The sequence below is a fragment of the Aulonocara stuartgranti genome (assembly GCF_965226115.1).
Source record: "Aulonocara stuartgranti genome assembly, chromosome: 11".
In the NCBI taxonomy this organism is placed as follows: domain Eukaryota; kingdom Metazoa; phylum Chordata; class Actinopteri; order Cichliformes; family Cichlidae; genus Aulonocara; species Aulonocara stuartgranti.
The window spans coordinates 4200277-4225532 of record NC_138947.1 but is presented as its reverse complement, the minus strand read 5'-3'; the positions used below and the strand labels follow the sequence as shown (position 1 = coordinate 4225532).

Sequence of the window (25256 nt, the reverse complement as noted above, 5' to 3'; positions counted from 1 at the left end):
ACGGTTGATTCATGAGTGACCTGATGCGCTCAGATCTTATCCAGCACAGAATAAAAAATAAAATATGTGACTTTTATTATAGTGTAATGCGAGAAGACTTGGAGGACACAGACTGTCATTTTTACCAACTTGATCCTGGAAAAAAGTGTTTTTGAAGGAGGTGCCATTTGATGGTTTTAGTTTTACACATCAGCAGCAGCTAGGTTTCTATTAGTGTGCGAGAACATTCTGTCCACAGCCCTCTGTTTATCACCCTTCCACTTTTTTTTATATTTAATGGCTCTGAGTACTTTTTGCCTGTGCTGGGAGACTATACATCACATAATGGCACAGGATTATAAGAAAACACAGATTTCCATCGTAACTAGACGACCTCTGTCCTCTGCTAAAGCCATCATAGTTGGTAAAACGTGTTGATGCTGCTGCTAAAGCCATCACTGTTTAGCCATCAGAACTTAAGGTGCAGCCTGTACATCTACTATGCTGTGGTATTGTCATAACTTAGTAGCTTCCTGTTTGTATGTTTTAATCTGCTTTCTCCTTTTTAAACGCTTTCATTTCTGTCATTATTATACCAGAGAAAAAAAAGAATTTGCCAGAAAGCTGCGATGATAATTTGAATAGTTCAGTTTTCTTGCAGTGGGCCTCACTTCATTTACAGCATGTCCCTGTCAGTGTAGTAGTTATAGTAGTTATGCTATATCATTTTTTTTTTACTAATGCAATAAAATTGCCCTAATTTGTTTTGTTTTATAACAAAGGCTTGTTAGACAGTGACTCAAAACCTGTCGCAGTGATTCCCAGAGTGTCGGTCGTGGCTTCTGGTCGGCCACGAATGTGCTGTTGGTCAGAATACAGTCTAATCTACGTTTCTGTATCAGTTCAAATGAGATCTCCGCCTGTTTCGTTACACTGCGTGTATGTGGATCAGAAGATCTCACTTAACTGACAAACTGCAAGAATATTGGGAGGCCCTGCAGAGGAGACTGTCGAGCCGCTGACTTTGCAAAGAATGCTCTAGAAATACAGTGCTGCCTGAGAAAGTCTGTTTCTCCCCCGTGTGCCTGCGTGCCTTTAATAATGATAAAGAAACCGAGGGAGGCAGGGAAAGCGAGAGAACGGTGGAGAGGTGTAAGAAGAGTAAACTCGTGACTCATCAGGCACAATGGAAAAGAGTTCACTGAGTCAGATGAAGCAGGAACACTAGGTGGTGGATGAGCCATGAGACTGATGGGAATAGATGACTGTAGGTATTTTATTTTGGGAGTCAGCAGTCACTATAATATATTATTTTGCTCATCAAACTAGTGATTTACAGGCATATAGAGTAACATTTAAAAAACAAACTATCTATAGTTACATTTTATTTCCTTTTTGAACCACATTGATCAGAAAAAAGGGTGGATAATAAGGCTAGGCCATGACAGATCCCTGCTAGTAGTTTGTACCTAAATCACTACTTCATTCCTCCTCCTCATGCTGCTTATCAATAAAATGGAAGTAAAGTGAATAAAAACTCTGCACCACACTACAGTGGATAACAGCATAATTCCCACTTCCTCTTAGTGGTAATTTTTCTTCTTCTGTTACGCATATTCTAGATGATACTGAAATATAATTGAGTGTATTATGACTGTATTATAAGAAAATATATAAAAGAGAAATTGTTTGCCAAATGTTTGGCAAAGACGGATGGAAGCCCTCTGAAGACATAGTAAAGTGCTTACCAGCTCTGTATTTTTAATGTTGGACTAATTCTTTTTTACCTCATAGTGGCCATTCGTGCAGCCCTTCAGTTAATTGTTTGTTTGAAACTAACTGTTGTAGCTCCCCCTTTTGGAAACAAGGTCTTGACAGCAGCTGGATGGAGCTTATGTCTTCACATCCAAAGTTGTGTGGCTTAGATGACCATGTCATGGGTATCTACTCTCACCAATATCATACAGAGCCCAAGAAAAAACAAACACACAAAAAAAACCCACAGTGAAGCATCCTGAGACCTGAGCTTTTGGTGCACCGGGTTTACGTATGCACCCCTCAAACATTCACTAAGGGTGAAAGGGAAAGCATTAGAGATTTTTTTTCTCTTTATTTCGTATCTCCAACTGAATATTTTTGGTTAATTGATCACGTTGGCTACAGCACCAAAACAAAATAGAGGCCCCTTTGGTTTGATTTGGTCCCAAATTACATCCGTCAGACCAGGGCTACTTTGATTCATAGTCTTTGTCTGCTGTGCATCGATTGCCCTCTATATCCTTTATGCCAACGGCCCGTCGATCCTTACTCTGTCTTTATTTCAGTCCCGATGATGTTTCTGTATTGGTTTTAGTGCCAAACTGAAGCTTGCTCACTGTGGGTCCTTCGGCTCTGCCATTGAAATTTGAAGACTAATTGATTTCAAATGAGCGAAAGGCACGACGTGTTTCCTCATACCAAACCACTCCCTCAGGCTGTACTTGGATGTGACACGTCTTCACTTCTTTTACCTCTTGCTTTGCCAGACAGTTATTTCTTTGCTTTATCTTAAATTTATCTTAGTCTTTGCTTAATCTACACTCGATGTACAAGAGTAAATATAAAGTACAGATGTGGCAGCACTGGACTTCAGCTTGTTGGTTCCACAGATAGTATAAAAGATGGCAAATTACCAGTTGGTTAGTGAAGTCTGGTGAGACTTCAAGGTGCCTGTTTTTGTCACCATCCTGGTGTTTTGAAACTTCCTTTCTGACTCCTGATGACCATGAAGGCAATTTAAAAAAATGCCTTGGGAATTTTATTCAGTAATACCAGAAACTAGCAGTTCAGTAATCTAGTTCTTAAATGCATCGGGGAAAAATGTTTACTGAGAGCATAGTTCCAGGAAAGATGCATGCACAAGTTGTCCATTCCCATCTTTTTAATTTCTGGTTGAACAACACTTTCATAGCAACAGTTATGAATAATTTGGAAAGTCGCCATTCTCGTTTGTTGGTTAGTAGGGATTTTCTTGGTAAAAGCCATGACCTTTTCCAGTTAATGTTTTCAGAAATATTCATACAGGGTGTTGGTGTTGGTATTTCTGTGAACAAGGTTTCCCATTATTTTCTTGACTGCTTGCTGACTGGTCATTGTGGAGCAATCATAGTCATAATCATTGGACTAAACGAGTGGTATGAAGTTTTATATGTAGGTGAAGATGCTGAAATGCTGTCTGCATCAACAACAATATTTTCTGCATTTTACAGGAAATGAATAGCAGCTGACCCAGGGGCTGACAGTTACTACCAATCAAAACAAATCTTCTTTTTACATTAAATGGGAATAAAATTCTTTTGAAGAAACTTTCAGTTAAGATGGTTTAAATGTGAATAAGATGAATCTTTCACATATTTTTTGTTTTACACAACAGCACAACTAAATTAAAAAGTTGGAATAAGAAGCTCTACATGCAGATCAACTCTGTCTAGTTTGACACAATTTACATTTGATTGATTTCTTTCTTAATTGCAAACATACAACAACCCTGCTTTCTAGCAGAGATAAGTGCAGCATGCAGGATGGATATATAGATATATAAATTACAAAAAATATATAAATTCTAAAAAGTACTATATTTTTATAGATAAAGGTATCTTTTTTGATGGGCTAGTAAATATCTATAGGGCCAGTAAATTGCTCAATAGCAAAAATGCAGTCTTGGTGTATTGTAGATATGTTGCAGTTGCGCCGTAACAGAAAATGTTGAACAACGTTAAACCAAAGTAAAATTTCCACCAAGCACACCAATCAGTTGTGTGACACTCCATTCTCTCTTTAGATGAGATGCGGAGACACTTCCTCAAATAAATGTAGTTTAGTGGGAAACCATGTAGTAAATTATACTTGGTGCACACTCATTTACTCTTTCAGCAGGTCATATTTGCAGGTGTGATTGAAGCACTTGTCTTGATTCCAGATTTTACAGGGATCATGAGTCATGACTTTTAAATTTTTAACTTGTCAGCTTTAATTAAAGAGTCTTCATAAAAGCAGCTGAAACCACACAGTAAAGTTTCCCACATGACAAACATCACACCTCGCAGAGCTACTCGACTTGTCATTTGACTCCCGTTAGTTTCTGTTCAAGCAGTTAGTGAAACCTGTGCTCTTTGTGTCTCTGCTGTTTTCATGGGCGGGACAAGTGACTGTGAAAGGTGTCAAGTTCAAAAACATCCAGGCCACAACAGGTTTATATTCAAAAAGGGGTTGAATAAGGTTATTATATCACCTTTTGCACTCTTTTCATTTCTTATAAGCTGATTAATGTGGATGTTTAAACTCTGATGGGTTTTTACCTGCAGCCTTAATCTTACTTTGTCGTCTTTCCCCCCTTTTTTTCAGGTGTGGCTGACAGACTAGCTGAAGGTAGAGGCCGACTCCACCTTATCCATTCACTTTGCTGCCCTGTCGGGGAGAGCAGAGTACAGTCTTTTTTGTTTTGTTTTTTTCTTTCTCTCTCTCTCTCTTTCTTTTTAATGCCTGGATGCAACCCGCCAACTTGTGAATTCATGATCACATGACCGTGGATATGGACGCAGTCCTGTCCGACTTTGTCCGTTCCACTGGAGCTGAACCGGGATTGGCCAGAGACCTGCTAGAGGGTGAGTTACTGAGGATAGTAGAATTTCATTATTAACAATATTGTAAAGCTAAAGTGATGAATGCAACATGACGTTTCCTTTCCCCTTCCTTAATGGATGTTAGTTCAGACTGAGCCTTAATTTAAAGTATAGTTTATTGTTTAAATTAAGACTTGAACTTAAATATTAAGACTAAACAAGCAGCAGTGTTTTAATGATGTATTTCACGATGTATAAAATAGTTGGTGATAGCTGGACCCAGGCATAAAGCTTGCTTTGCTTTATATTTATGCTTCTCGCACTTGTGGTTTGATGTGATATTTATTAGCTTTTTGACTGCAAATAATTAGATTGAGATTGAATTAATGAGAGCTGCTGTTGTCACTTTTCTTTCACAGTAGTGCGGTGATTAGTGCTTGGTTTGAATCTTCTAACGTGTTGGGAGTTTCCTGTGTGGAGTTTACATGTTTCTTCTGGCCCTGTGCAGATTTCTCTGTGGGTTTTCCAGCTTCCTCCCACAGTTCAAATAAATCCTTTTTTTAAGTTGATTGGTGGTTCTAAATTGGCCAAGGATGTGAGATAAACAAAGTGTGTGATGATTATGGAATAAAGACGTGTATGAATGCGGCTAACTGTGGTCGAAGGTTCCTGGAGTTGTAAGGCTAAAAAAGCCCTATAAATGCCATTTCTGTTTCCTCCACCTGAGTTCACGCTCTCTATCTCAGCACAGCTTTGTTGCATCACCAGCGTTGCGTTCCAGCTGTGTTTTCCACATCATTAGAAAGCACCACTTTCTTCTAGTAGCTTCCTTCAATGTGAAAATACAGATGTAAAGCGAAAACTTATCAGATCTGTTTGTCTTTACACTTTGATCCCTTCTATTTTTAATCTATTAATTTCATTTCTGCTTCAAGTGAACTTAAAAAAAAAAGCAGAAGTGGGGATGTAGTTATAGGAAGTTAACTGGAGATGATGTTCCAGGCAGTGGACTCAGTAAGTGCTTTTGGCTTTTTACTGTTAATTATGCTATCAAAGTCTAATAGAACGTAGGTATTACTAGTGTCAGCAGGGCTCCTGTTGCCTAGCAGCAGCACAAGTTGCAGATAAGAATATGGGTTAAAATGTAATGCATTGCAGCAACATCAGCAAGACAGCGAGCTGGGGCGTTTATCCAATAAAGGAATGTGTCAGCGGCCTTTGGGTACAACAGAAAGCCCGTGTTGCATTGACTTGTGGTAAATATTTAAACTGATGAGGAATCAGTCATTTGCTGGCCAAAAAGATTCAGATAGTCCTGTTGGAGCAGTTAACTCAGACAGATGTTTCTGTCTCTCCCTTCCTCTCTCTTCCTAGGCAAGAACTGGGATTTCACTGCTGCCCTCAGTGACTTTGAGCAGCTGCGACAGGTGCATGCTGGGAACCTGTCGTATTCGTTCACAGAAGAGCGAACGTATCTGGCCCCTGAAAAGGAGATGGCTCGGGTAGGACGGCCTATACTCCATCGCCAAGATGAGGTGGTGCAAGGTGAGGTTCTCAGGAAGTGAGTTAGTCCAAAACATGAGTTCAGTTTGCAGTTTATTAGGTGCACCAACTTAATCTAAATGTTTTGACTACAACAAACATGCAGTGACTACATATCAGCTGATAAAGTGACAATTACAGAGGGTTTAAACCTCACAGTATTTTTGTAATCTGGTGCTCGCAATGGAGGCTTGAGGCTCGAGCGTGTGAGTTGGTGCAGTTTAGGAACCCAGATGACACAGGGATGTAACTGCAAAGGTTGGAAAAGATGAGAAGTTTAAACTTTCTGTATTACTTTTTCATGGTTAACCCCTGGAGGATCTTAGAAAAATGCATACACTATTGGTCTTAGAGCCACAAATCGACCCAAGACTCTCCAGGGGTTAAACACTGATATATTATTTTTTCTTTCTTTTTTCCTGAATAGCGACAGTGGTTTAGGAGTAGACTGCAGTAGTTTCAATATGAGTAAAAATGGTTGCAGAGCTGGGTTGATGTCACAGCTTCTGTGATGACCACGGTGTAACGCTGACAACAGCACCAAGTCAGCGAGCAGTTTTCTGATAATAAGCCCTGTTGGTGTTTCAGCTGTGATATGCAAAATTCTACGTTACAATTTACATTGGATGTTTGGGCGAAAGTTTAGTTGAGCTGTCTCTTAGTTTAGGTGAGTCCACACTTTTTAAAATGCAGGCATGTCCCCCTGCTGCCAAAAATAATGTATCATTCCCGAAAGGTTACTAATGCACAGTTTCATTCCTTATCAAATAAAAATACTAGCAATTGTCCTACCGCTTAATATTCTGGTCTACCCTGAGACTAAACATAATAACTACAAATCATAATGTGCAAATATGCACTTCGTGCAACACCTTTTTTTTCTCTCTCTCTCTGTAGCTACAGAGAAGCGTTTGTCGAGGGGTATTTCTCATGCTAGCTCTACCATCGTTTCTCTGGCCCGCTCTCACGTCTCGAGCACCGGCGGTAGCAGCAATGAGCCTCTTCTGGACACGCCCCTGTGCACTTTCCAACTGCCAGACCTCACTGTGTACCGGGACGACTTCAGGAACTTCATTGAGAGGGACCTTATTGAGCAGTCCATGATGGTGGCCTTGGAGCAAGCTGGTTAGTATAACTCTGTACCATACATGAGATTTTAGGCTTGACTTGGTTGCAGATAAAAGACAGTTCTTACCCCCCACGTGCTTTTGAAGTGACACGAGTGTTTGTTGTTTCTATTCCAAAATATATTGCCTACTCCTGCATTTATAAGACAACAGATCTACTGCTTCTGTTTTAAATATTTGGATTTAAAATCACGACATGCTGTTTTAAGTGACGTTTGTTGTGACTAGTTCATGTTAAATTACCAACAAGGGTAAAATGCTATTTTGCAGTGGTAGCTTGGCCCCTTTGAAGAACTTGTTGTGGTGTTACTTTGACCCGCCACTTCCAAATGTAAATTTTGTATCCAGAGTGTCAGCTGGTGGTTTTGTGAAATATATTTTGAGACATTTCTTGTTCGGTCCTTGCCTCTCTGTCTTCCGTCTTCTCCTTGTCGTCACCTCGCTGGGCAGGCAGCATGGACAGCTAAGTTTGTGAATGCCATAATTCGAGAATGAGTCGATGTAGGAGCTTCAAATTTATACCATAGGTGTATCTACTAAACCTCTTTGACAAGTTCGAATCTCAGTGACCTAGACTTAAAGGTCAAAGGTCAAGATCCTGAACATTTGTAAATGTGATAACTTGAAACCAAGGTCTTCTAATATGTGTCTTCTAAGACGCTGAGCGGTAACACTGTCGCCAGTATTTTTAATTTTTTTTCCCTTTCTCCAATGGCTGCCCCACCACGAGTCTAGTTGTGCTCGAAGTTTGTTAAAAGGTTCTTCGTTCCCAAACTTGCCAACTGCTACTCAGAACAGATAATCTGGTTATCGAGTAGTGCTGGGCGATATGACGATATATATCGTGTGGACGATAGAAAAGTGTATTTCGTGCCATTTGTCTTCTATTGTTTCTAACCTAATTTTATAAATTATTACATAAAATATATCATTAACCCTTTAAAACCGGTCGGAGCAGTCACACTCCGTTTTGCCTATCTATTTTTGAATCCCTGTAGAACTGGAACCACATAAGCTAGCGCAATAATTTTTTTTGTTTTGTGTATGAAACCGGAGGAGTTGTACTTACATCTTATGCCATTAGCTTTTCCTAGGTCAAGGGCAATAAAATTGAATCACAATTTGTGTTGAATTTCTTATTTTGTGCTCACCTCGTGTGTGCAGCTAGGGCAGGAAAATAGACTGTTTTCAACATCATTATATTAAATTGTGACAGTAAACGTATAACTCATTCAAACAGCTCTGACAGTTGTAGCAAAATCTGAATACCTGTAAAGGCAGAGGTGTTGTAATCACTAACTCATAATTATAGGCTATGACTTTTGAAGGTGAATTGTTTCATTCCAAAATAAGACAAAATGACACACTGCTAAGACTGCTGACACGAGAGGAAAACCTTCTCTGGAAGTCTTTTGACTTGAAAATCACATGTTGACACAAATGACTATCTTTTTGAGGACTTGCACAGCAGTTGTTTTGGATGAATACTTCACCATATTTGTCATGCAAACATGTGAGTTAAACATTTATTATTCACCTGCAGGGCGGCTGAACTGGTGGACAAAAGTGGTTTCAAACTGCCAGAGTCTGCTACCTCTGGCAACAAGCGGAGATGGAAATTGCCTGCTGCATGCAGCCTCGCTCGGTGAGTATCACGGGCCTTTCAAACAAGACCCCAATACAGTGTAGGTTCACACTCCATTAGCATTCATTAAGGGAACTCCAGTGTTAGCTTAAGCACTAATTGCATTTTACAATGTTGCCGTGCACGTTCACTTTGCCTTTACAGCCCACTTAGGACTCCTAGCTCAGAAAATTAATAATGCTCCAACTGTGCAGGCATTGTTCCAGACTTTTATAGTAGGCGTGAGTATAATATTCATGTGCTTAACTTGTTCTCATTAAAAGACAGTTAGACCCTTTAGCCATTGTAAGTTTGTAGTTTTTTTTTATTTGGGACATGACAATACAGAAAAACCCCTGAAACATCTGCACACCTATATGATTAGATGTGGTTGTACAAAAGATTCTGTTGATGTGTGTTTAACGACCTGATTTTGTTTCTGTTGCAGGTATGTGGGGCTTTCACGACCGAGACTTGATGCTGCGGAAGTCCCTGTACGCACTGATGGATCACGGGTTGGAGAGAGAGGCACTGAAGCGCAGGTGGAGGTGGCAGCAGACCCAGCAGAACAAAGAGGTCTGTCACAGAGGCTGCACATTAGTCTTGACTATCTTTGTTATTCCCATGACTGTATTAGGGCGGTGCACAGAGAAGTTACTAGGCAAGTTGAGGCTTTTCACATGCCTTGCATGCCAGATAAGTCAGCCTGCATAACATTTGATATTTAACGAGTAGCATGCAGTTCAGAAGATGAAGGGGCAGCGCTAGTGCACAGAATAAGATAAACAAGATGTAGTTTGAATTCTGAATCATTAGAATTTAGTTTTCGTTTTTATTTAGTTTCCTCCACTACTGCTACATTTTTAACTGTAAATACTTTAGCTATGGACAAGACTGTCTTCCTCACTCGAGTTTTGAAAATTCAGTTAACTTTGATTTACAATAATTAGTAAAACAAGATATGGGGTTGCACCAGGAAGGGCATCTGTGGTAAAACTGAGAAAGCCTGTGGTGTGGGAGCAGCTGAAAGGAGTAAAACAGGTACTTTCGATAAATTGTCTTTTGGCCTTCATTTTCATCAAAAGAAAACTTTTTTTTTTTAAATATATTTTTGTAAACCCCTTACCTTCCTGAATTCACTCTGTTCCTGGTTGTGTTATGTTTAGTTTAGTTATTTAAGTTATTCTTTGTTTTTTCAGTTAAATTATAATTAAAGTACAAAGAAATGGAAACTTGTAAATCTATTTTCCCGCATTTTTGACCAGTATTTAGGATTTATTATTTTATTTTTTAAATTTATTTTTAATTGTGCAGCAGTACTCTGGATTAAATTCAAACATTTTTAGCAGCGCTGTTGTATTTAAAAAAAAAAAAAAAAAAAAAAGTGGCACTTGCAGGTTTACATATCAAACCAAATTCCCATGTAACTCATTATTGGTTAACTAACTTTTGAAAATTGTTGTTTTTACCATGAAAAGTCACCTTTGTCCTTTTTTTGCAGCCATAGCAACATGACTGACGGCCATATCAAATGCAAACATTGATTCTGAGATGTAACTCTAAGCACAAGTATCTCCACTTTTTTTCTTAGTTGCGTGCTGATAACGCTTTTTCGCAATGTGTCAAAAACAGGATTTTAGAGCCTGTTTTACAAAACACAACTTTTATCCTCATGAAAGCTTAAAATTGTAGCACAGCAAGTATGTTTTTTTTTTTTTTTAAAAGTGGATGCAGACAGCATGCACATACCCACAGTAAGAGGAAACCACATGAATGACTGCATAATGTTCACAGCAGAATATCTGAGGCATCCTCAAGCAAATCACTTAAACCAAACACGCTCTAGTGGAGCTGCTCCGTGGGCAGTGCTCGGGCCTGTGGCTGCTCTGTGTGAATTTAGGTCATTGATTTTATTTGGTGGCTGTCAAAACTGGCCAAAAATCAAGTTTGACCATTCATTTAAACAAAACATTTGAATATCGTACTTTGTGCATTAATTCCTCACGAGTACAAAACCAGAGTGAGATATAACTGCTTCTATAGCTTCTATATTTATTTCAACATAGAGATGTCCTTTATAAGCTCTATGTAGCATTAACAAATACAGTTATTGGGTTAAGCTATAGAAGAATGGCCGGTTGATACGCTGAGTAAGCTCTGCTGTGACAAACATGGAATAATCTTTTCCTCAACATAAAATTCAAACCTCCAGGGACCTGCAGCGCTTGAAGTTTTTATCACTCATCTATTCATTACTCAGTAAGAAGAGTTAATGTTCCACTATGCTAAGTTTGTAATGTTTACAGACAGGGCTCTGAGTGTTAATCACTCTGTGTTTAGCAGTGTTGGGTTGTGAACTATTTACCATCATTATCACACAGTTGTTATTGTTACTTCCTGTAAGTGTGGCAGTGACAGAGACATTAACATCTGTAATAGGTCTCTTTAATTTTCTATAATAATAATTTTAATATGCAGCATAAACACGTGTCGTTGTTAAGCAACAAGGTAATACCTCTGTGAAACAAAATGTAATATGCTCTAATTACCTCTGGCTTGCTCAGTTTGCTAATGTGATAGCTTGTCTGCTGTCAGTGTAGACCTTTGTGTTTTTCTTGCTTTGCTCATAGTTGGTTCTGAAGTCTTCTCTCCTTCCTGCATTTTGTTAAAGTGGAAGCAGGAAGGAGAAGAATTTAAAATTATTAACTCCAAGTTTGAAATGAAAGCTCACTTTTACTTGTGATGGCAGAGCAATGCAGACGCACCAGCACAGGTCTATATGCAAACGGCAATGTTGACCACTTATAGCAGGAATTAAACACAGTACTATAAATTTAACCTTTGAGATCAGCAGCTTGGACAGAGTTAAGTTCACATCTATCCCTTACATCTGAATTGTACTTCTGGGTCAGAGCCATGTTATAACCAGAACAGCTTTTTAACCCTGCACCGCAATATTCAACGTAACCTGACGTGCACCTCCCAAGAAATGGAACTACAAATCGGGTCAACGCATACCCCGACGTCTTGAATGGCGTGGAAGGTTGCAGTGTAGGGACAAAAGGAGTTTCCGGTTACTACTCAAGATTTAAAGTCTAAATCAAGCTTCAAGTTTGCATCTAAAGGTCATATGGAGCTTTAACCTATTTGGCATCCCTATCATTTAACATACTCTGGACGAGTTTGCCTTGAGTTGTTCAGCTGATATTTGTCCTCTTATGTTTCCTAATTGTCAGTTTAACTGCACACTCGATCACTGCTCTCTTCTCATGCCAGCAGCAGTGCAGCTTTTCCAGATTTTCCACAGATGATTATTGATTCTCGCAAACCAATGGCAGTTTAATTTAATAAAATTTAGAATATGTGTTGACAGCTCTGCTCTGTCGCTACTGTACGAGCGACAGTATGTTTCTAAAGGCTCTAGGCTCAATTGTCTGCATGTAACCTTGAGGTGAGACGCCATAACGTCAGTACATGCTTTTGTGACATTTGACACGGCCTCTCTAAATGGCAGTTGTGTTTGTGTGTGTGTGTGCCCTTCTTTTCTCCTCAGTCTGGGCTGGTGTACACGGAGGAGGAGTGGCAGAAAGAGTGGAATGAACTGTTGAAGCTCGCCTCCAGCGAACCGAGAATACACTACAGCACCAACGGCACCAACGGGTAAGGCCTGGCCCGGACAATGCAGTGACTGTTAACCCAGCACACTTAGTCACAGTCATGTTTTTATTCATGAACAGACAAGCACACTCACAGTCACAACTGAGTGATCGGCCCTCATTAGTCCATCTGCTTTTTTACTGTGGCAAAAAAAAGTCCACTGGGTCGAATGCAGTGACTGTAAAGCTATAAAAACCAAAGCCACACTAACACAATGTGGTTTTTAAGTTTTACTGTTAGCCAAAGTTTCAAGTTGGTAGTAATAAACTGTTATCTTTAGTGTAAACAATCATCTCTGATAAACAAGAAACTGTTGCTGTCGTTGTTTCCAGAGTGGAGTCTTCAGACGAGCCGGTTTATGAGAGTTTGGAGGAGTTTCACGTCTTTGTCTTGGCTCATGTCCTTAGAAGGCCCATCGTGGTGGTCGCTGACACCATGCTGAGGGACTCGGGAGGAGAGGGTAAATAAGCCTGAAAAGACTTTTCATTATTTCACTTTCAGTTTAGTTTTATTGTTTTTCAATGTTCCATTTTCATTAGTTTCCATTTTTAACCTGCAGCCATGAAAGTCTGATGAGGGATTGTTGTCAGCCCTCCAGGCGTGCGGCGTGAACACCCAACTTTCTGAGCACTCTAAGCCGAGATCGAGGGGACGTAGGATTTTCAAATTAATGCCTTAGCTACATTTACTAAAACTCTTCGATGTTTGAATAAACCTTTACCTCAAGGTCAGAGGTCAGGTTTTTGGAAAATCTCGTGAACACAATGAGTTAAAAAAAGATGTCACTGTAGATTTTTAGGTTTTTATTAGATGCAAGTTGTAAGTAGTTCAGAATACTTATTACAATACACATGTAAAGATGTCACAGTAAATATACACTCAACTGCCACCTTATTAGTTACAGCAGAAATTAACTAAGTCTGACAACATTTACTGGCTGTCAGGAGTGGCACACAGTGTGGTCCTCTGCTGCTGTAGCCCGTCTTCTGTTTTTTTTTTTTTTTTTTTTTTTTTTTTTTTTTTTTGGACCATCATCTGTAAAAACCTTAGAGCTGCTCGTGTGGGTCATCTTCACTATCAGTGGGTGGGATTGTTGATTTGACCAAACTGACAAAAACTACGGTACAACTAAAGGTGTTTCCTGTATTTATTTATTTTTTTTTATTCCCAATGACCCACTGAAGCCGTGGTCTGCACATCGACAGTCTTTCTGTGCACATGCTGCAGCTTCAAGCTAACAGGCTAGCTGAGACAGAAAGCGATGAAAGCTGTTGATGGAAGACACAAAAGTGGTGTTGCCGGCCTCCTTACACAAATGTAGCAGGGCCTGTTTATTTTCTGTCCACTTATACCCAGAAAATGTATTTTTCCCCTTCAAAGATCATAATCTGTCTTCATTTGGATCCTCGAATCTCCAGCTTATGAAAGATATGAAGTCACAGACCAGAAATGGGCTTTTCATAAAGTCACAGAACCAGAAAACATTAGCAGCTGCAGCACAACAATCTCAAAGTGATGTAAAGGCTAGTTTTATTTGTATGAGCAGCCAGTTTATGAAAAACTGTGTTTTCCAGCGTTAGTGGAAATTAGTTGGGTACATTCACGTGGGATTAAGATTCCAGATGAGCTCAGCTTTTTTTAAGACTATTTTTCTGTGAACAGGAGTGTAGATGTTTGTCATTTACAGATTACAAAACTGAGGCCAAACAAAAGCTTTGAACCAGATAATCCATGATTCATGATTGCAGTATTTCAAATGAACTCTGCCCTTCTGATATCTTAAAGTTAAAACAAACAGTATGAACTCCTGGCAGCCTTTTATGTTTTCCCCGTGCTTCAGAGGGTTTCTCTGGTTACAGCTGGGCTGTGACGGCTTGCCTGTCTCGTCCCAGGATAGGTCTCACAAAAGACTCATCTTAATAACATTAGAGTTTCACTTCCTTGTGGAATAAGGTTAAATAAATATATTGGAGCACTTTGTTTGGAAAAACAAATGTGAAACCAGCATTCTTGGGAATAAACTGAAGCATGAACAGTTTGCTATCTTTTAGTAGCTGTTGTTGTTTTTTGATAATGATCTTTTCCATTTCAAGTAGATTAAAAATCTTCCAACAAGTGAGGTATTGTCCTTGTATATCTTTATTGTTTACTCGTATGTTTCTGTTGTGCTTTACTGACTGAGAAACAGAGCTGAGGTCCCGTTTCGCAGATGTTTAATGTGCTTATTACTCACCCTCCAGCTTTTGCTCCCATCCCATTCGGAGGCATCTACCTACCGCTGGAAGTGCCATCTGCCAAGTGCCATCGCTCTCCGCTGGTCCTGGCATACGATCAGGCGCACTTCTCTGCTCTGGTCTCCATGGAACAGAAGGACAGCTCGAAAGAGCAAGGTGATGCTCTCCATCGTCCTTTAAAATGATCGCATAAATATTGATTCCTTTTTCAAGGGCTGGTAGTAAGCAGCTGATATCTTAAAGCCATAAAGGCGAGTACATCAATCAGGGGAATGCTTATACAAATATTCCCCCAGAGAAGTTGATGAGTTTCTAGTAAGCACTAGGGGTTTCTTTCTTACTTTACAGCTTGGTGCCGCTGCTTGATGGGGAAGTCCTTTTTGCGTATTGTTCTTGATGATTTATTTGGGAATGATGACTAAAGAGAACTGGGCTTCCATGATCCATGGAGCTCAGCTCCAGGTTGGGCTAAAAATACAAGATGAAAGATGTTATCAGGGGTCCAGTAATGATGCTAACTGGGATATTTTTAAAATGTGTTTTTGTGTTGTTGTTGTTTTTAAACAACTGGAAAAAAAAGATATTATTAACATTAGAGCACCAGCACACTCATGTGTAGATTGGTTTTCCATTTAGTCACAGCTCTCTTCTCTTTTTGTAAGTACTGCACTCTCGCCTGAACTTGGCTAAACTACGGTGAATGCCTCTGACAGTATTTGCACACTAAAAAACTGCCCACAAAAAAACCCCAGTGACCCCAGGAATCCAAGGCTGTGCTTCTGGCTCGGACGTGGCTGGTCTGCTCCTTCACTTTGTGACTTCTTTGGCATGCAGTGAATCTTGGGATAGGTCGAGTCACATTTGTGGGGAGCCTTGTTTATACTACTCCTGATGCAGCCTTGGAAGGATTTGCAATCAAATAAGGACGCAGCCATAGTCTGAATTCCCATGCTAATGTCAATAGCATGGGAATTCAGACCATGCAGTGATTTAATGTTTTCCGATTGCAAGAGTGGAGTCTAAATCCTGATTTTATGCACAGTTCTATACTTGAAATTCACTGCACAGAAAACTCAAAACCATCCAAAGCCAACTGCTAAATATTAAATAGGAGATGAAAGATGCTGTTTGCCCACAGTCCTCACTTATGTAGGTGTATTTTTTTATTGTTTTCTGATGTTTATTCTTGTTTCCACCAGCAGTTGTGATCCCTCTCACTGACTCAGAGCACAAAATGCTGCCACTGCACTTTGCTGTGGATCCAGGGAAGGACTGGGAGTGGGGGAAAGATGACACAGACAACGTGATGCTAGCAAGGTACAAAAAGATTTTACTTTTTTAAATCCAGCTTTGGTTGTCTGTTCTGTTTGGTTTGTCACTTACAAAGGACACGGTTAACAACTAGAGTGGCACATGCTCACTTGTGCGTGCTTGCCCTTATTGACAGCTGTCTCTTTAACACGAGTCTCAGTGTGTAGGGATTGACTGCTGACTCCAGATTAGTGACAATTAGATTAGCTCAGACGCTTCTCTATGAATGAACCAGAGGAACGAGCACTAAAATAGCCGCTCTGCAAAAAAAAAAAAACCTTCCACCCTATTTACGTCAGTGAGTGACACCAGAGGTCTTATTCAGATGAAACGGCGGGCTGAGATGATGTTATGTGAGTGGCTGTTAACATTGTTTGAAAAGGTCATTGACTTAAAAGGCCATAGCACAACAAGAGTATACGACAATGAGATGCTTTTAGTGATTTTGCCATTTACTCCACCATTTAGATCCATGTGAGTCTTTACTTACTTTATTTTAACTTTACCTTTAAAGAGCACGTATTCTCATTATTTCCAGCTCAGTCTTTGTACTCGGGGACTCTGACAGAGCAGCTTTCTATGAGTCACTGTTTGGATTAATTCCTTATTTTGTACAGGAGCTTATTTTAAAGTGACTTTTGGTCACACTTTATAATACCCATCATTAATTGTGAGTTGATAGGCAGTGAGAAAGATGGCTTATCTGAGTGAAAGGGCAGGTTTACAAGATGGTAATAAGACCTGCTATGATGGGTGGTTTGGTCATGGTGGCACTAAAAAGAAAAAGAAAAAAAAGAGGAGGCAGAGCCGAGCCAAGGATGTTAAGATTTTTACTTGGAGTGAACAGGAATGACAGGATTAGAAGTCAGTGCATCAGAGGGACGGCTCAGGTCGAGCGAGGCAAGGCTGAGATTGTTTGGACATGTGCAGAGGAGGGACAGTGGATATATTAGACAGATGATGTACATGGAGCTGCCTGGTAGGAGGAGAAAAGAACACCTCAGATAAGATTCATGGATACAGTGACGGAGGACATGCAGACTGTTGGCGTGACAGAGGAGGATGCTAGGGGCAGGGTGAGATGGAGGCGAGTCTTCGAGGCAGATTTTGATGACATGCACACACGGTTGTATATGTCACGTACTTGAAGCTATTTGCTTGTTTACGATTGTAAAACATGGGGGAAAAAGACATCTGTCTTTTTAATATTTGTAAAACAAGTAATAGTAATATAAATTTCAGTTTTTTAAAAGCCAACCACAATTATATTTATAGATGCACTGCAGTGTTTAGCTGTCCTCAGTCTGTTGTTATGCTGTTATATAATAGAAATGGAAATAATAGAAATATCCTTTATTATCCTCATTAAGGAAATTCATGTGTTCCAGCAGGAAAGTGAAAAATGGAGTATGCAGATTCACACACAAGTAAAGAATAAAATAGAAGAAATAAGACAAGAAATAAGTATTTCCTTTACTTGTTCGAATAATGGTGCAATTAATCAGCATCTCCTCAACATTACACAGGGCAAATTTACAACAAAAGAAAAAAAATACAGTGAATGTTACATTAAATGGCAAAATTTACTTGTTACTGTTTATTTATGAGCAATTAAAAGTATTGCCCAGCTTTCTTATGCTTAACGACAATGCTGCGTATCCGAGGTGACCATATTAGAGACATTGTTGCTTAATGACATCATTCAGAACCAAAAATGAAAAAAAAAAAAAACCCCATCAGAAATTGAACATTTACAGCAGCCTGAACTTTAGGCTCACCAGGGATTACTTATACGTATGCCAACCTCCTTATTTGATAGATATAGCTGTAGATGTAGGTTCACTCTAAGAAGGCAACTGACTGGCATTTATCACATGAAACAACTTATGTTCTGTTTTTATGCTTTCACATCTTGTTCTCACTGTAAGACCTAAATCTCTCTTCACCGCTGTGTTTTTGTTGTTGACTTCCCTTTGCAGCTTGTTTTGTATCTATTTTTCTGCCCGTTATTATGATGCTTTAGAATCCAGCTCATGACTGTTGTCTGTGTAATGACAAAAACGCTGTTACATTATAAAAATAACGTGATCGGCTACCCAAACAACAACAGTAATTACTTTTCCATTAGCACAGGAAGCCCTGGCAGAAAGTTCCCTCTCACTGAACTTTACCTTGTTTTTCTCTCTCTCTCCCTTTCCTTCCCCCTTCGACCCAGTGTGGCTCTTTCTTTGGAGGCCAAGCTCCAGATGTTGCACAGCTACATGACGGTCACCTGGCTGCCCCTGCCATGCGAGGTAAGGATTTTTAATCCAGCACTTCTTGTGAAATGGCTGACAAGTTAGCTGAGGAAGATGGCTCAGAATTGAAGACTTCTTTAATACTTTGCCAGACAAATCTGGTTTTGGGTTATTAGAAAAGGAACTAAATCCTGATGTAATCAGATAAATGCTTCAGGGGTTGGTGATGAATGTTAATTCCTTCAATTATTACAAACAAGAGCAGAATTTCTTTCCTTTTCCTTTGGGCCAGCTCTCCCTCTGACTGCTGTATATGTGAAAACAAACAACAGTGGCCCGTTCAGGTCAAAAAGTCACGCCATGTAAACACTATCACAAAGCTCCTCTTGTGTCCCATGTGGTAACGTCAGGAAGCTCGGACGAGCAAGTTCATAGCAGTTTCATGGTTATGCTACAAGGAATGGCAGCTTACATGAAGCCCTGTGTTGTTAGAGGGAGTTTTTCTGTTTCCACAGGATAGCCACGTGATGGCTTAGTTTCTGAAAAATGGTGCATTTATCTGATTTCGGTCACTGCATCACTGCAGGTCGTGTTTGTAGAAGTTAAATGACATCTGGACATGTTTTTTTTTTTTTTCAGCATTTGGGAGCAAAAAAGAGCTTCTTGAATCACTTTTTTCACTTTCTTCATACCTTTCTTCTGCCATAAATGTGGTGGACCTTGGTTATATAGTTGTATAATTTTCTCCTACTTGTCTGCAATTTTTTTCACTAGAACTTGTTCTGCTTTGTTTGTTGCAGCAAGCCCCGCTGGCCCAGCCGGAGTCTCCTACGGCATCAGCTGGAGAAGATGCCCGGTCGCCTCCTGACTCCGGAGAATCGGACAAGGAGTCTGTCAGCAGCAGCTCCAATGGCAACGGAGACACAACCACAGGATCAACAGTCAATGGAGGGGGATCTTTGGCCAAGAACAGCTCCTCCTCTTCATCTAGTTCATCCAGCAGTGGATCAGCAGGGAAGGACAAAACCAAGAAGGAGAAGGACAAGGATAAAGACAAGAAGAGGGCAGACTCTGTGGCCAATAAGCTTGGCAGTTTTGGAAAGAGCCTGGGCAGCAAGTTTAAGAAAAACGTGGGTGGGCTGATGCCAGGAAAAAATGTTGGAGCTGGAGGTGCCAAGCAAGAGGGTGGGGAGAAGAAGAAAGGCTCATTTAGAGGGAGGAAGGGCAGCAAGGATAGCTCGCCTTCTGCCCACGCCTCTGAGGATTCTGGGAAAGGCTCTCCCTCCTCGGGCAGCGAGCGTCTCAATGGAGCCGGGAGCAGCATGAGCAGCAGTGGTGGGAGCAGCACTGAGAGCGAGCCCTACAAGTACAGCGCCGATGTGAAGGTCAGCCTCGGCATCCTGCGGGCCGCCATGCAGGGGGAGAGGAAGTTCATCTTTGCCAGCCTCCTCACCACCAGCAACAGGCAGCCCTTCCAGGAGGAGATGATCCAGCGTTACCTCGCCGATGCAGAGGAGCGCTTCCGGGCTGAGCAGGAACAACAGCGCCGCGAGGCAGAGAGGAAAAGCATCGCTAACAGCCTCCAACCCCCCAAGAAGGAGGTGGTTGGTTGTTCAGAGCTAAGTTACCGGCCTTACGAGCCCAAAGAGGAGCTATCGGAGAACTCGTCGCCTGCCTTCAACACGCTTAAGCTGTCTCCTTTGAGTCCCTCTATGTACTCGGCTGTTGTGCCCATCCCCAGGCCCTCCTTCATTGACCAGCCTCTTCCTGCAGCCCCCCTGACCCAGCATCTTCACATGCATAGCTACGTTGATAATCGACGCCAGCTAGCTGGTGGCTCCTCGGCAATCTCTTACCCTGGCCTCCCCTCGTATGCAACCCTCCCCCGGCACGGCCCCACTGCACAGCCTCCCTCCCATCCCCAGTACAATAACTCGCAAGGCCCCTCCTCCCTCAGTCCTTCCCGCCTCGCACCCTCATATCCCCCCGAATTCGACCCACCGGACTACCCCGGGGCTGAACTCACCACTGGGAACTACACCAACGGCTTCCGGGACATGAGCTCCAATCTAGACTGTCGGAACGGGCAGCCCCCTGTCAGACACTACTCGTTGGGCAGTGCTAGCGGATTGGCCGGCCTGCAGTCCAGCCGCTGTCGGACACCCAACTGCAACTACTACGGACACCCCGAGACGGGCAACTACTGCTCCTACTGTTACCGGGAAGAGCTGAAGAAGAGGGAGACAGAACCGGCCATCCACAGGTTCTGAGCAGACCCCGTTGTGGCTTGAATTTGACGAGTGGCCTTTTTCACGACTGGAGCGGATCAGCCTGTGGATGGACGAGGGACAGGGCAACCACCTCCCTCATCTTTTATTCTTAGCCGTGTCATTACCTGTTGAAAGTACCAAGTGAGGCTACATAACTACAGGATACACAAGGTGGTCTTTGACTGCCAGGGTCACGTTAGACCGTAGAGTAAACTGCACTTCTGTTACATTTTGCTGTGGCTCTTATGCAGGCGTTGTGTACGAGTGTGTGTGTCTGTGTGTGCGCGCGTGAGAGAGAGAACTGCAAACTCTCCTCAAGTCTTGGAGTTGGAACGCCTTGCTACTATCTCCTCCTAGTGGAGCGAATGTATATGGCAGGCATCATACATGACACTCATCAATACATGTACAGAACACACATCCACACTAAGTAATACTTACACTACAACATAAACAGAGATGCAAGCACAAACGGAAAAGGCGTGAGTGTCTCTGCTCCATTTCTATTCTGTGATGATTGGATTGGTTCATTAAGGGATGTTTGAAGTCACGTCTGGTTATAAGGTGATTTCAGTGTTACAGATACAGATATTAACACTATTATCATTAGATGCTTGTACCTCGGGAAACAGCACAATTAATCCTCGTCGAGTTGCTTTTTTTCCTCTTTTGTCGCATAAAATGCACACTGAAACTGTCGTGTGATGCTCATGATAAGCGTTCTGTAGGCTGCTGCGGTGCTAATGTTACAGAACGCGTTTAAGACGACTGCTCTGCACTGCACTCATTCGGGCAAAGTAACTATCACTTAAAAAAAATCTGCATTTTTGTCCAATGCTGTAAATTGGATTATGAAGATGTCAGCCCCCCTCCCCCCCCCCTTTTTTTTTTTTTCTTTAATATTAAGAGCTATTGACCAGGTCACATGATTGACCGGGCATCATAGATCAAAGACAAGATAGAAACATAGTACGATGGTAAGGTACTGTCCCGGTCCAGAGTATTTCTTCTGTTTGTTGGAATGTTTTTCTTTTTGTACTCGGGTCTTCCTGTTTCCTGTTACAATGGTTGATGTTTGTGTGGCCTCGAGATGCAATAATATGTGAAATGTGAGATGAAACTTAACGTTCAGAACAGCAGATTTTTGGAGACAACAGTCAATAACTTAATTTAGTTGAACATTAGTAAGCACATTTTGGGATTTTTTTAGGAGAAAATTTATGGCTTTGTTACCAAACATGTTGCGTTAATCAGTGGCGATTTCTCTCTCCATGACGCAAACTGACACAAACACTCGCCTGGATGTGAGAAACTGACATGGTATTAACAAATTCTGGGGGTTTTTTTGTTGTTTTTTTTTTTAAATATTAATTTTATAATATTTTCCCTCTGTTCTCTCTGAAGGTTTAGAAATGTAAAACATGTTTTATGTGGTCTCCCCTGAAATTTTAATTAATAAGGTGTTCTGATTAATTAGCTGCTTATTGGTTTGGCTATTTACTGCAAATTTAGAGGTTCTGCTGAAGTTTTTTTTGTTTTTTATTTTTGCATTCGGTCTGTCAAAGTTGGTTGTTTTTGCACAAATTTGAGCACTTTTCCTGATGTCTGTGAACTCAGAGCTTTACTGGTTTTTAGTTGGTGCAGACACTGCCACCTCTGGTTCTGGGAAGTCGGAGACCACGGGTCAGACGATTTTTTGTTGCAGGACGCAGAAGATGGTGTCACCATCTCGCTCAGTGTCCCAGTTGCCTTTTTTCAGCATTTGCAAACCAAGAGGCCGACTTCAAGTATCCACTGCTTGCCTGCGGTTTTCACAAATTCTGTACCCAAAACTCAGCAAATTATTTCATGAGTCTGATGAAGTGTTCAGTTTGATTTTTTTCTTCTTCTTTTTTTCTTTAAGACTGTTTTAGTTGTTGACAAATTAATTTCTAATATTTATTATTTCCCCCTGTAATTAAGCTATGGTGATTAACTTTGACAGAGCAACTCTGGTTGTTGTACTCTTGTCCTTTTCAGACGTGAGATACTTGACATCATGCTGTTATTGCTTTCTAACACTGGCGACACTGATGGAGAGATCCACTGTGTACATCCATATGTGCAAAATACTTTACGTCAGCTCGAGAAGTCTGACTGTGTTTAATTCGCAGTCTGAACCGCCACATCAGATTCAGAAAAAGAGGTCTGTCTCTTCTGGACTGAGTAAAGAAAGAAGTATCAAATAAGTAACACAGTCAGAGATGTCGTGACATGGCTGTAATTTGTGTTTCTGGTTTTCTCTGATGAGCTGAGCTAGTGTCAGTCAATGTTTTCATTTTAGTACAATTCCCACATTACTTACTAAACCTAAAATAATACAGTAATCCTCACCTGCAGCTGGAGCACAGCTGGCTCCCGCGTGACCGGCCTCAAAAGAAAGCATACCTAAACCTAAACCTCAACTGGCAGTTGGCCTCGTAGATTTGCTGTTGTGACCTTTTACAGAAAAGGATCAGGGTGTCTGCAAAGGGCTTTAGAGAAGCACAATTCAGTCTGCAATACACTGCCTCTTCCAAACGAGGGCGCCCTTCTTTCGTTTTTCTTGGTTTGTACTTTTCTCTCCTGCAAACCTGCAAACACACAAAAACCAAATGTTTCTGACTAATTTCTTCAGGCTTAATTTCACTCTGTGTAACACAGTATTTTCTCTAATGCTGGTCAAAGGACCAGAATTTCTTCAGCTTTTTTCTTTTTGCTGTGCTTTATAGCTTTAACAACATTAAAACACTGACGTTTTGCTCTTTCCCCAAAAGGCATTTGCTGTGTTTGTGTGTCATCATGTGTTCATGAAAGTGGATTTGTTTTCATTGAGATGAGACCCGACTGGCAAGCGTTTCTCTGAGTGCTGATGCCTGTTTTGTTTTTTGTTTTTTTAAATTTAATTATTTTTTTATGTGTATGTGTGCATACCCTTTCCTTCCCTCCATAGTAATAATTAGCTTACAAACCTTTTTTCAATTTAATTTTTTTGCAATGACATGGATGCCTCAGAAACATGTAAAACATCAGACTTTACAGGCTACGAACACTTTTTTTGTATTGAAGAAAAAAAAAAAACAGTGAGAGGATGTATAAATATGTTCGGAGTTATTTTTGTAAGCCCAAAGTTTTACAGTGTTTTTAAAGGGTAAGAATGTATATTGTTGGACATGAAAACAGGTCGGGATTGTAAGAGGCTGTATTTGGGGTATAACTGGCGTTAGGAATAAAGACATTTTGGCTGTTGAAGGTGACCCCGCAGACGAGCCTTTTCATACTCGAGGCTCTCTCATTGCAAACTAATTTCCTCAATGCTGACCTAATAATTCGAGAATATATATTTATAGTGAGATTTTTTTTTTTTAAATAGGGTTCCTTGTGGAATGTTTAGTTGAAATGATTTTAGGATGTTCTTTCTCACATGGCTAATTGTCTAGCAGTCTGGCTTTTATTTTATTGCCCTTTTTTTTTCTTCTTCTTTAATTTGTAAATGAGGTTTTATTTGCTGCAGCAACCATTTCCTGTGCCAGGTGATATTGACCCAGCTCATTTCCTCCAAACCAGAAGAGAAATGGCTCAGAATTAGTTTGGTGACAAAACCGATCCGATTATATTTTTCTATATCGTTGACACTGTCGTTTCTGTGAGAGCAGAAGATTCCTCCTCAGAAACATTAACATGGAATACTTTTGAGTTGCATGGGACTGAAAATGTTGCATGTAAATGGCAAAACATTCTACCAAATTTGTGCATTATCTGAGCTTAATTTCAGCTGTCCTGGTATTTTAGTTGGTTTTATTTTATTTATTTTATTTTTATCGAATAAATATTTTTCTTTTTTCCTTTTAGTTTTGAGAGGAGAGCTCTAAGGCTGTGTGACAGTGCAATCTGGACAGAAAGAACATCAGATTTTATGTTAGGTTGTTATTATTATTATAATTAATTTTTTTGCACCGTTTGAATAAATTCTCATTGTATTAAAGAAAGCTTTGTTTTCTCTTTCATGTGCTTTTCATAAGCAAAGTTTCTTTTGTAAAAAATCTCCAAATTCTTTAGTTGTAAAAGGTAAAGCCACAAAGTTTGTGCTATGAAATGAATCCATAATGTTGAAGAGCTACTGCAGAATTGAGTCCATACACCTTAAACCTAAATTGGGGGACCAAGCACAGAACAGTCATCAACAAGTCATTCTCACCTCACCAAAGAGGCGTCCATCCCACTCAGATTCATGAACCACATTAACTGTACAACTGACTCAAAGGGGCAGAGGGTCGTTAAGGATGGTCCCAAACACCTTTAAAGCAATAGAAGTTTCTGGCACAAACCTACTTAAGGTACATAAAGAAGGAAAAATAAGCCAAAACTCTGCAACACTTACATAAAACAACTTATTCTTAGACTGCCCTTTTTTAGCTCGTGGCTTTCATCAGCATGATCAGAAATCATTATTAAAATCAATATTTCTTCTGAGTCTTAGTCAGAAAAAAAGTGCATTTTTAACATTATTGCGTCACTTTACTGATTGAGCTAAAATCTGGCATATTGTACTCTTAATTGATCATGATTGCAATCACAGAAATTTCTTCTTTTGTATTCTGTCATTAACCTAAGTTCATACAGTCGGGGTTTACGGTTTTCCTATAACTGGGCAGC

At 40.5% G+C, this 25256-nt stretch overlaps 1 protein-coding gene across 2 annotated transcripts in view; it reads left to right on the top strand.

Annotated features, from left to right (window-relative positions):
* Positions 1 to 24583, top strand: part of otud7b (OTU deubiquitinase 7B) — a 48928-nt gene extending 24345 nt beyond the window's left edge. For both annotated transcript variants that reach the window (XM_082551904.1, XM_082551903.1), the window contains exons 2-12: positions 4363 to 4622; positions 5955 to 6125; positions 7020 to 7247; positions 8793 to 8894; positions 9322 to 9449; positions 12427 to 12533; positions 12863 to 12990; positions 14771 to 14920; positions 15967 to 16081; positions 18291 to 18369; positions 19113 to 24583. In XM_082551904.1, the coding sequence (XP_082408030.1) occupies positions 4538 to 4622; positions 5955 to 6125; positions 7020 to 7247; positions 8793 to 8894; positions 9322 to 9449; positions 12427 to 12533; positions 12863 to 12990; positions 14771 to 14920; positions 15967 to 16081; positions 18291 to 18369; positions 19113 to 20582 (2763 nt within the window). In that variant the 5' untranslated portion in view covers positions 4363 to 4537 and the 3' untranslated portion in view covers positions 20583 to 24583. The remainder of the gene's footprint in view (positions 1 to 4362; positions 4623 to 5954; positions 6126 to 7019; positions 7248 to 8792; positions 8895 to 9321; positions 9450 to 12426; positions 12534 to 12862; positions 12991 to 14770; positions 14921 to 15966; positions 16082 to 18290; positions 18370 to 19112) is intronic.
* Positions 24584 to 25256: the final 673 nt, after the last annotated feature.